This window comes from Garra rufa, chromosome 5 (assembly GCF_049309525.1).
Source record: "Garra rufa chromosome 5, GarRuf1.0, whole genome shotgun sequence".
Taxonomy (NCBI): domain Eukaryota; kingdom Metazoa; phylum Chordata; class Actinopteri; order Cypriniformes; family Cyprinidae; genus Garra; species Garra rufa.
The window spans coordinates 25,610,845-25,623,535 of record NC_133365.1 but is presented as its reverse complement, the minus strand read 5'-3'; the positions used below and the strand labels follow the sequence as shown (position 1 = coordinate 25,623,535).

Here is a 12,691-nt window from a genome sequence, read left to right as displayed (position 1 = left end):
GGCTCGGGCCCTAATAATAAACGGAGCAGATTCAATAGGGTCCTCACACCATCGGTGCTCGGGCCCTAATAATAATAATAATAAACGAAGCAGATCCAATAGGGTCCTCACACCATCGGTGCTCGGGCCCTAATAATAAACGGAGCAGATTCAATAGGGTCCTCACACCATCGGTGCTCGGGCCCTAATTACATGATCCGCCTAAAAAAAGTCAGGTTCTACAAATTTAAGGTGGTCCAAAGAGGTCTACCAACTCTAACCAGCTTTATTAAGACTGGACTAAAAGGTTTTTTTAAAAGGGGTCTTGACCCCACTAGCTGCTAGTCCAATCTGATAAACCATCTGGACAAACCTGGACCAGCTAATAACCATAAATGACCAGCCTGGACAATGTAAAACCATCTACCATCAGGGTGTGTGGGTAACGTACATCTCAGTGAAGTCTGGAGTCCAGCTCAGCGAGTCAACAGTGAGAGAACTGTCTGTTGTCTTCTCTGGCTGTTCTCCTTTCTCTTCCAGCTGTCCTCGAGACAGATCCAGACTACTGTAAACCTACAAACACACACATACACACACCACAGAAAAACAAACATCATATATTCATCAATAAACTCCATTAGAGTAAACACAGGCATGTGCCACAGCATATAACCATGAGAATAAGACAATCAACCCTGAAGGCAACAAATACAACTTGAAACCGTTCTGTTGGTCACTGCTTGGTTGCTCTCAGGGTGTTCTGGGTAATTGTGAGTTTAAAAAATTAGATAGGACTGCTAGGTTGCTCTCAGGGTGTTTTGGGTAATTGCTAGGTGGTTGCTTATTCTCCCAAGGCAAATTGGTGGCAAATTTGTATGAATTTACACAATCTCATTCATAGATGTTTTTTAAACTCACACCCCACTGAGGTTTAGGTTAAGAGATGCAGCTTCATGCTTACAACTATATGAATTATTGTCTGAATTTAGTATAAAACAGCCAATTCATTAAATGGCAATAACCTATTACCACCAAAAATAACACAATTGAAGATGCCTGAAAAGTAAAATCCGTCTAATACAGATCCACTAGGGGGCCTCAGCAAACTTCCAAGGGGGCTGCAGAATGACATTTTATATTGATATTAATAATATTATTAATACATTTAAATAATTAAAATGCTAAAAAATACATAGAATCAATAAATATTATCCTCCCTCCTCCCCCTCAATAGCTATTGTTTCTGTCCTAGTTTGTTTATACAAAAAAAGATTAAAAACAAGCAGCAATTCTGGCAGACATTTATAAGTCATAGCCTTCACCAGATTAGTTCACTGCAAGCATGGTAGTTTCTGGAAGCAACTGATACTGCAATGCACCAAAGTCTTGCATGCCTAAGAATAAGGATGCGCACGAGTATTTGTTGTGTGCGACACTGTTCCCTGACCTACAAAATATATCCCTCTAACAAAAGCAAATGCATATAAATCTATAGGCTTAGCCCTATTGCAAAATCCAGTGCTGACCATAGTTTTCCACATCTCTATTTAAGCATACACTGGTCAGGACTCGTCTCATCTGAGTCATTCTTCACTGCATGAATTAAGCAGTGTGTGAGGAAAATGTGACACAACTCACTTTGGAGAATCGGTGTGAAGATGATGAAAACTGCCGCAGTTCTACATTGAAATCTTCGTCATTGGTATCGTCCTCCTCCTCAGTTTCTAAGTGATGGTACCTATCAGATCGTGCTGCGATTGAAAGACAAAATGTGTCACAAGTCAGTTATTTTAAGATTCCATTATTTTAAGAAATTCTTTATTCCAAGAAGTTCACCCAAAAAGAAAGCTTGGTCATTAAGCAATACATAGAAAGAGAAAACAGGATGTTTACTTCAATCAATATTGTTACCACTGCACGTACATATAACATGTAAAACATTTTGACAATGAAGTTTCCAAAGCACTGTATATATATATATATAAAAAAATATTAAGCTACAGCAAACTGTTGACATTTCTCCAAACAAATGACAAAGATTCATATCATCAACCAACTGTGCTATACTAATATATGACTAATCTATCAGTCTGGGAACATCTGACCATCCCTAAAGACATAAAACCAGACATGGGCACTGGTTCTCAGCCCTGCACTGCTTGCATGGACCGTGAAGGACAATGACTGCACTCCTGCTGTCACTCACTGTCAAAGTAGCTGGTGTCATCCTCAGACTCCAGCTGGGGGATGAACTCTGCCTTCTGCCTCAGCAGGCTGTTCCAGTCCAGACTGTGAAAGAACTGATGGTGCTTGACTTCATACGCCCCTCCTGCTTAAAGATACACATCTAATCAAATTTCAGAAACACTCAACCACCTTATCATGTTCTAAATAGGTGCAATGTGATAAAGCAACAAGTGGTAAATTCTATTTATTCCACTTTGTGTATTAAATATCTGTGTTTTTGTGTTTTATTTGTAGTTAGGGTTAAAGTTTGTGGTTTCACAGTATTTTCACTTTCAGCGATATCAAAAACGTGATGCTGGAATCTTAACATTACAATATTAGTCTAAACTTTCACTCATTTTTTTAAGTGCTAAGCACAAATGTAAATAAAAGAAATGTACTTGGAGGCTAAATGTGAATTTGCTGTCTGACTCTGAAAGGGAAGAAAATTGCTGCACTTTGCCTTTTTATATGGTTGGGTGCACATAAGTGACATCAAAGAGAAAGATTATGCAGTGAAAGCTCCTGTGAGTGAACTATGAGTGAGACACATCTGGGCCCGTATTCACAAAACATCTTAAGGGTAAAAGTAGCTCAACTTGCCGATTTAGAAGAAAATCTTAAAAATTAAGGAGTGTGTCAGTCCTAAATTTAGGACTCCTACATTTTTGCTCTAAGAGCATTTGAAAAAGCATTTTAATTCTAAAACTAGCTCCTAAATCTGTGAAACACTGGGAGTAGTGAGGAGGACTCCTAAGTCACTAAGACCAAATCCCAACTATCCTAAAATGGCTGTTGCTGGCAATCTGCTTTGGAACTTAAACTTTTTAGAAACACTCATTTATTTGCACACATATGTTTACCCACGCAACTTTTCGGGTTTTGGAGGTTATCCAAACTCCAGATTTTCCCTTGATTATATCCTTGTTTTCATTAACAAGTTGGGCAAAAAGTAACAGCTGTTCTTGCATCCAGTTTGGATTTCAGATTTTTGGATTTAAGTTTGCATATCTTACTCTCAGCCATGATTATTCTATTCTGTTAATAAAAAGGCTGTTTATATGCATCTCAGCTAATTGTTTATGAGAAGCACATATGTAAAAGGCTGACAGCTGAAGAAATACTTGTTTAATTATTGACACTTAGCCTGCATTTTTAAATCTTTATTTGAACGTGGCAACATTTTTTTGAAAACTTTATTTGAATATGGAAACATTATATCACACTCTACAATATTTCTATGAACAAATCTCTGACAGAGACCCCTCTCCTATCAGCCAATCATTGTGTGCATAGTTAGTAGGCATGCTGACATCATCCATAGCAACGAGGTCAACCCCGCCCTTACTCTTAGCTTAAGACTTCTCTCTATTCATTTGTAAAAGTTTGTCTCACCAGCTTCGTTAATAGGTTTTAAGAAAAAACCTCTTAGCTAAAAACTTTTACTGCTATTTAGGAGAACTCTTAGTGATAAGATAACTGTTTTGTGAATACGGGCCCTGTTTTAATGGCTAAAAGGAGAACTGGACATTTCTGATGAAAATACCCTACATTGATTGTATTGGTGGTGTGAGATCTATTATGATTTATAGAAAATACTTATTTATATAATTTTAATATCTTATTAATTTTATTCTCCAAACCATAGAATAATATTTATGTTATTTATTTAGAACGTGCAGTCTGTAAGTTTTGCCTCTTTGTTGCCATCCCTGTTTGAAACCTACAACTGCAGTTTTTTGCAGAATTATCTTCTTCGTGGGTTGTGCATCGACATTGCTCCTCAGCGCGGATGAATCTAATGTTTTGAGGAGTACGTGTGGATGTCAGTCAGCTCATATCACACCAAACCATGCTATTTATAATTGTTATACTTGGTTATCAAAATGTTGTAATGTGATGTAATGACACAAAGACGGCATGCTTGTATTTCCAGCAAAAACCAGTACCACTCAAATTAGAAAACATTATTACAAGCTTGCCACTGTGAATCGGGGCTAAGGTATGGAGATAGTTTTGAACATTGGCTGGTTATTGATCATTTTTAACCCAAAAAATTTACGTTAGATTTAATGTATGTACTGTATGCATACATATATGTTTTACTTTGCATTTCAACCATGCATCACTTGCAAAACCTAAAATAACCTTAAGCCAGGCTCACACTACAGGAATTTTAGCCTGATTTAGCCCCAATTATCCCCTTCTGAGAATCTTGTCGAGCACCTAAATCAGTTCCGATGTTTGGCGCAGATTCTCTGGTAATGTGAGGCGAATGTCACAGATCGAATCTTGCACCTCCCGATCTGCTCACACACAAATTGAGGCCGCCCTCATTAATATCAAACATGTTTGATATTTAGGATTTTAAATCAGGATGATGACGTCTATATGAAGCAGCCTACTTTCACAACAGCTGCTGTACGGTTCTGTTGGATAGTGGAAATGGAGAAAACAGCTTGTGGAAGTTTTGCAAAAACACTACTGTCTGAAACTACTGTATCGAAAACGTATCACGACTGTAAGGTCAAAGAGAAGCGCTGGGTTGGAATTGCCATAGTTTTGAGCATATTGGGTGAGTGTGGCACACCCAATTGTAAACATTATTTGCTGAAATGTCAGCGATCTGCTGCGTGAGATTATGTGAGGCGACCCCTCCCGCATGATAATCTAAATAATATCTTGTAGTGTGTGATGTGCCACGATTTTCATATCTTGTAGTGTGTGCATGTTTAAGATTTGAGGGAAGATAATCTGCAAATATTCTCCTTATGTGTGTGCTGCAACCAGATTTCATAATTGGTTAGGATTTTAAAACCCCTGTAGTGTGAGCCTGGCATTACTGGACAACAAGACATTTATTTACTTGCCAAAAGCAATTTTTACTTACTTTTGTTGTTTGGCAAGTATTATCACAAACATTTTGGACCCTTACCAGTGCCAAGGCGCTCCAGAGGGTTCTGTCTGAGCAGTAGGGTGATCAGCTCCTGAGCATCAGCTGGTGGCGCGTCCTCTCCCTCCGGCCAATTTATTTCATCTAAGACAAGAAGCAGTAAACGGATTCATCCTCATTAACTGAATGGATCAAAACCAACGTCTTTTCCAAAAATCATTACTTTTCATTCAACATGAAAGCTTGCTCTGGTATAGTTGGCTCTTTATTGTAACACAGCACTGTTCACTCATGAACAGCACCAGACTAATGACCACAGAGAATATTTTTACATATGAATCAAACGTAATTATTAAAATGCATCAAAATGCCTACTACACATAAACAGGCATCCTAATATTCCACTTTCACATGCATCAATTCTTGGAACTTGCATGGATTTCCAGTATCCAGAGGTTATTTGGCATGTTTTACTAATCAAAGAACAGGGCCCCTGACACAATCATAACACACGATTGCAGAGAAACAACAAAACTGAGCTTAGATCAGAAAGAAAAGGACAGGGACTTTGGCATAAAGGCCAGGGGGGTGAAATAAATGAAGAGCTGTGCTTTGTTTGTTTTCCGACTGTCTCTACAGCAACATGAGCCCCGTGTTTGAATCACATTAAGAAGCATGAATATGCATCCAAGCCCAGGGCAATAGCAGATAGCTGGGCTCATTATTTAAGACTCACACCTATGCCAATCCCATAACCAGGGGTTAAATTGGAATTTGTTATCTGTGTGTGTGTGTGTGTGGGGGGGGGGGGGGGCACTCCATGGTTTCAGGCTTTCGAAGGCTGCACATGTGCATGCAAAGCCTACAAAATCTTATCAAATATCAAATGACAAACTTTAAAATATAACAAGTTAAGACAGCCCTGTGCTAGAAACACTAAAATTCTGATCAAAATCATTCTACATGCGGACATTGTGCAAAGCTAATGACTATAAAACCAGTGCAGAATTTGAAGTAATCAAATGTAAAATAACACTGGATAGTCTTCACTGTATAAACAAACAGATGAAAACTTACAACTAAAGTCATTTAAGAGCAGTGAGTGATTTTCTCTGTCTTTTGCTGTTTGATTAACAAACAGCAATCTCTTTAAGACCATCTGCATAATTCTAACATACTGTTACACATGCAATTTCTCAGTTGTTTACGTTCACTGACAACATAACTGTGTTGGTGAAATGTGAATATTCGCCAAGACAGGCATTTTGACAATTTTATGTATCAGAACATTTACACAATAAGCCACAAAAAATAACTAAATTCTGTACTCGCATGCGGTCTGAGAAGCTGCTTTATGTGTGCAGATTTTGAGTGTGTGCTTACAGTAAACCGTCTCTCAGAAGGTGCGGAAGTACTGGACGGAGTACTCTTTTGCTGCTTATTGCACTTGAATGGTTTAAAAACCATGAATGTTTAAACTGGCATGACTGAAAAACTTGTTAGTTGATAAAATGCATCTGCAGGTGTGTCTTTCAAGCTAAATATTGTTCAAAATAAACAATAAATGTTTACTAATGAGTTACTAATGAGTGCTTGCTGGTGTAAAAGTCAAATCTGATTGCTTGAGTAAGGTATGGACAATGGACATTATTAATATCTGTGAGAAACAAGCTATGTGGCAAATGTTTAATACCACAAGTCTTTTGTTCTGCTAAATTACCATTTTGTTAGACAACTCGCACTTTGATTTCTCTCATAAAATCAGAATCATGTGTGATTTCATTTGCATAAGACAGCAATGAACAAATCCAGAGAGATCCAGGTTTGCAAAACAACAGGTGGAGGATAAGAACAGGAGACCCACATGCCTTGCAGGGGTCTTTTGCTGATCCTACGAGATACTGACATGCATTAATGAAAAGTCGAGATTACCCAACACGGTCTGAATCTGCTAAAGCTCTTGCTGAATGATGCATGCCTGCATTACGTAACAGGAATTCAAAATGTGACTGACCGCTGATGACCTGGCCGAATAGTTCTTCTGGAGTGTCTCCAAAGAATGGCACACAGCCCACCAGGAACTCATAGAGGATGATGCCCATTGCCCACCAGTCCACTGGCTTCCCATAGCCTTGCCTTAGGATTACTTCTGGAGCAATGTACTCAGGAGTCCCACATACCTGTTAAGAAAAATGTATGCAGATGTTACAACCCTTAACAAAGCTGGTCATTAGTAGATTGGGATGCTGGTGTCAGGTCTGCTTAAAAGCATGGCTATGCTAGTCCTAGATCAACATCAAACCAGCACTATCCAGGATAAACCATTATAGGATAGCATGAAAATTCATGCTTTTCTAAAGACCAGGGCCCGTATTCATAAAGATTCTAAGAATCCTCTCAGAAAGCTTTTATTTTAGCTTAAAAACTCCTACGTAGGAGTTTTAGCTTAAGAGTGATTCAGGATCAATCTAAGAGCAACTCTGAGCAAAGAAAAGACGAAAACTTTTATCTTAGTGAGGAGGCGGGGTTGACCCCGTTGCTAGCGATGACACAGCATTTTAAAGACTGTGATTGGTTGGTTGTCCAAGAAGGAAATAAAAGAGTACTTTTAAGTGTAGGGTCTAGTTTAAGCCTTCACTTTGAAATTATAGGCATCATTTTTCCTGTTTTACCGCAACACACATATTATGTAAGTTTATATATTTTATGTTTATATATATTTTTGTTTACCACGCTGTTAATGTTGTATTTAATGTATTTGATAGGTAATGAACAGCAGCACATTAAGGTTGTGAAAGTGCTGTAATTGTTTGTGTGATCTCTTTGCTTATAGAAGGTTGTGAACATACCCAAATTATTACTGCTGCATAGTTGCATTGTTTCCAGTTGCCAAATAAGTTCATGTAATAAATGTAGTGATTTCTTCCATTTCTGCACTATGTCAGAGATGTTAGCATGTCTCTAACAAAATAAGTCACAAACATTATCTCTGCACAATCTCATGTGTAGCATCAGTGAAATCACTGTCATGCATTGTGTGCAAATATTGCATTGCCCTCCTCATGTTTTGTCAGTGTTATCCACTGCTAAAGAAACTCTTAAGCCTCTTAAAAGTCCTCTTCCCTACTCCTAACAATTTGGACCTTAAGACCTCTTTTAAGGGTTAAGATTCTTTCTGAATTACTTTTTTCTTTACTAGGATCTTTTCTTTAATTTTAAGGGAAAACGCCCACTTTTCTAAGAATTCTCTTAGAATTTTGTCACTAGGAGCAACTCTTTGCACTAAGATTCTTTATGAATACGGGCCCAGATTTTCAGAGCAGATATCAAACATAGAGGTTATGACAATGACTATGCAAATTCAAATTAAATATCAAGTTGTCAGGAAATTCATAGAGAAATGTACCTGTTTATCAGAGAACTCTCTAGCGTCCTTCTCAATGTGACCCTCATAGAGGTTAGTGGTCATGTTCATCAGCCCCACTTTTGATAGGCCAAAGTCTGTCAGCTTGATGTGTCCCATTGAAGTGACCAACAGACTGTTATAATGTAAAAAAGAAACAATTTGTTATATTAGAATTATAAGAGGAAACAGAGCTGTTTTTGCCAGTTCTGGCAAATGCTCTGCATACTCTAACTAGCTTAACAAATATCATTTTCCAAACTGAAACCGGGTCCACCTGGTGGTAGGCCAGCTTGGACCACTTAATATTACAAATCACTAGCTAGGAAGCATATTAGATCAGCTTCCATTAGCTCGGATTTTACACTCTTTATGTTCATTTCACTTTCATTGTGTATACTATGCGGTAGTTTACTAATCAGTCACACACAGCTTACTTGTCTGGTTTGAGATCTCGGTGGACAATTCCATAGTTGTGGAGATATTCCAGTGCTAACACAGTCTCGGCAAAGTACATTCTAGCCATGTCCACAGGGAGAGGACCCATGTTCTTCAGCAACGTGGCACAATCCCCTCCTGTCAGAATATGAAAAATATAAATTAATGCTGCATAAAAAATATAAACATATTGTTTATTTGTTGGCTCAATCACTTTGTTTTTTGATGGTAAATCTGGGACATAGAATTTCATTCCTGAAATTTGATTCTGAAAAAGTGAATAACTTTATATTTTATTTATTTACTGACAATTACATAGTTGACAGCTTACTGAAATTTCTGAACAAATGAGCTGATATAAAAACATCAGACTGGACAAAGACATACTTGGTGGTTACAAAATGTTAAATCTAGCATCATTAGATTTATCATTAAGGTCATTGATTTATTAGTCCCTGGTTACTATGCATTACTACCCATAAAATCTAATCATGTATGTATTTCATTACTTTTATTAGCAGTAACAGAAAAATGAAACACACCATTTTAAAAAGTATATTCCCCCACACTGTAAATGTGTTGCAGCATACCTTCAACATATTCCATAACCATGCAAAGATGTCTGCGAGTCTCAAAGGAGCAGTACATGCTGACCACAAAAGGGTTCTCAGCAAAAGTCAGAATGTCTCTCTCCACAAAGGCCTGCTGGATCTGGTTCCTCAGCATCAGGTTTTGCTTGTTAATCTTTTTCATGGCAAAACGCTGTTTTGTCTCTTTGTGTCTGACTAAATACACCGCTCTGTGGAAAAAAATGTTGGTTTAACTTATCAATGTGTGATCATTTAACACACAGTAATAATGATATAGAGAAAACTTATTTAAATGACTAAACCTTATTTAAAGTTACTTACCCATAAGCCCCGTTACTGATCAGTTTGATCATCTCAAAGTCAAGCTCACGGGGTTTACGCCGGGACCGCAGTGCTGCACTCAAACTGTGGGACTGGATATAGGATTTTAATAATATTTTTGTTATGTTGACTGCTTTACTAGCACATTAATGAAAATACTGTAGTAATGTTCATATATTTCATCCTTACATTTTTTTTCCCTGTTTAATAACTTTTCTGTGGCATGCTTAAATATCACAGTTTTGTTTTTTTGTTTATCTGTTTTCCATAAATTTCTAAACAATATTTGTACTCTTTAGTAGTGTACTACTTTGCTGTCTTAGTTAATTGGTTTACAGTAGTTAAAACTACTTACACTGACAGACTCATCCGTCTCAGGAGTTTCTGCAATCCCACTGTCATAGCTAGTTAGCTGAGCAATTTCTGCAAGACAACAATTAATTAGATGCTGGACTAACAAGAACTACAAAATAATCTAAAAATACAAACAATCACAACTATGGCCCTCTAAACAAAATCAATGTAATTTTTATTTCCAAATCTTTGGACATAATGTTTTGACTACAGTTGGTCTTTCATTTAGATTTACATATTTGTGAGGCTGTCTTCTGTGCAGAATATTTTTCATCATTTAAAGGACCCAAAATGACTATTAAAATAGTTAAAACTATCGTTCTGCCACTGATTTTTTTTTTTTTTTGGACTGAAAGAAAACAAACGAACAAACAAACAAAGAATGAAGTCACTTTTTCCAAAAGAGTAACTTGGTAAAGCTGACTGCTGTGGTTTCTAAATGAGTTAAATGGTGTGGAAATCAACGGTAAAATCTACACACATCATGAAACATTTACTCAGAAAAACTGCTACTCCAAACAAATCCCGGTGAGGCAGTTCTCAGGAGGCTCCAAAAGTAACTGATGAACAGCAGGAGGTAATGAACCGGAGGGTCATTCGGCTGCCTCGAAAGACAACTAAGCCCATCAGAAAGCCCTCACAACAGCTGCCTATCTCTATTTCCAATCATCACACCAAATGATTTGGATGTTCTCTGAGGATTAGAAAGCCTTGGAGGGCTTTGTAACCAACGCTGCTTTGGCAGAGATGGCAAGACAGAGACATCGAGGTCTATGAGCGTATTCTGTTCTCATTACCGATAATGATAGTCTTGAGTACAAATTCATAGCTTCCTTACAGTATGCTCTGTCTATAAGAGGCTTTCAGCTAACATTAAAAAAAAAAAAAAAAAACTCAAAAGAAAGAAAAGAAATCATTTTCTGCACCTAGGCTCCTGACCTTGAACATATAAATTTGTTGATACACCATTAAAAAGACTGTGAGCATTAAATGTAAAGCCTTTAAAGCCTTTTGGTGTGCCCAACCCAATTTTAACCTTATTGTTATGTTCTGCAGTGAAAACTTTGTTTTATTTTACAACACTGAACCACAAAAGTTTTCAATCCAATGGAGAATTCACTAGTGGATCTGACAAAGGCTCCAGTCAGTCCATGACTGACAATGTGTCTAATAAACAGTAAAGTTGAATATGCATATCAGTGGATGTTCGGTTCATATAAACTGCGAATGCTCTGCATATCCAAGTCATTTGAGGAAATGGGTTAACAGATTGGCTAATATAAACATGATTTTAAATTGAGAACTTAAACATTACACACTAAAATGTTGGGAATAAGTATGTAAATTATTTATTCGCCCGTAATTTTATGTAAATTTGTGCCAGATACTTAAGCATCATTTATGTTGTGCTTGATGCAAAACTTGACAAAATCAAAAAAATAAATACAGTGTATCCGGAAAGTATGCAGAGCGCTTCACTTTTTCCACATTTTATTATGTTACAGCCTTGTTCCAAAATTTATTAAATTCATTATATTTTACTCCAAAATCTACAAACAATACCCCAGGCTGTAACATAACAAAATTTGGAAAAAGTGAAGCGCTGTGCATACTTTCCAGCTGCACTGTAAATAAATTAAAACACTTAAGCAAAGGTCATTTTGAAAGTACACTGAAAACATATCTTCTTACATTTCTGCCATGCACAATGTGTGTTAAAGATATGTTATTTGGCAATATGCTTGACACTCAGCATATCCAGTTAAAAACTGCTCACCACTGATACAGTGCAATACAGACTACTGATATAATACAATACAGATTGTTTCAAACTGTTTCACATTAATAAGCAGGAAAATAAAATTAATCACTTATGAAACTAATTCAATTTCAGCTGTAAAATAGCTCTACAAATGACAACAGAGTCATTATTCAACTCAATTTAGTTAAATGTTGATTCAATTAAACTCAATAACCGTGTCAGTGTTGCACAGTGAGTGTCGTTATCCAGCTCAATTAAGTTTAAAGTCTGTACATTTGATGCAACACCACTAAATCAATAATATTACTGAAAATGAATTGTCTTTAACCAACTAAAACCGGAGACGACAGTAGCAAGGTATCATAGTGACTGTGGAGAAAAAAAACTCTTGAATTTAATTGCATACATACTAAATATTTATGGAAAAATTTGTTTATATTTAATAATTGTGATAAACAGACCAATTTGTGGATTCGGTTTTATTTTTGTCATAAAACAATGTTTTCTACTGACCAGTCATAAAAAGCCTAATTAAATCCTTTGTGTTTTATTGTTGTAAAACAATAAAACAAACTCCCAGCTGGCACTGAGCACATCTTGTTTAAAGATTTGACACAACCTGGGGCAAATCCAGCAGCTAGCTCTTCCTTGGAACCATTTAGCCTGATAGCCTGTGAATAAAACTTTATTTCCTGATGGACTGATAAAAAAACCTGTGTGCCCAA

General features: G+C 36.9%; 1 protein-coding gene across 1 annotated transcript in view; it reads right to left on the bottom strand.

The window, feature by feature from the left end:
- Window positions 1-12,691, bottom strand: part of mast4 (microtubule associated serine/threonine kinase family member 4) — a 180,977-nt gene that overhangs the window by 42,760 nt on the left and 125,526 nt on the right. Inside the window, exons 13-22 of the mRNA XM_073839533.1 lie at window positions 10,206-10,273; window positions 9,851-9,942; window positions 9,530-9,738; window positions 8,939-9,077; window positions 8,505-8,637; window positions 7,113-7,278; window positions 5,141-5,242; window positions 2,186-2,311; window positions 1,618-1,730; window positions 431-552 (exon numbers count right to left, since the gene is read on the bottom strand). Coding sequence (XP_073695634.1) covers window positions 431-552; window positions 1,618-1,730; window positions 2,186-2,311; window positions 5,141-5,242; window positions 7,113-7,278; window positions 8,505-8,637; window positions 8,939-9,077; window positions 9,530-9,738; window positions 9,851-9,942; window positions 10,206-10,273 — 1,270 coding nt within the window. The remainder of the gene's footprint in view (window positions 1-430; window positions 553-1,617; window positions 1,731-2,185; window positions 2,312-5,140; window positions 5,243-7,112; window positions 7,279-8,504; window positions 8,638-8,938; window positions 9,078-9,529; window positions 9,739-9,850; window positions 9,943-10,205; window positions 10,274-12,691) is intronic.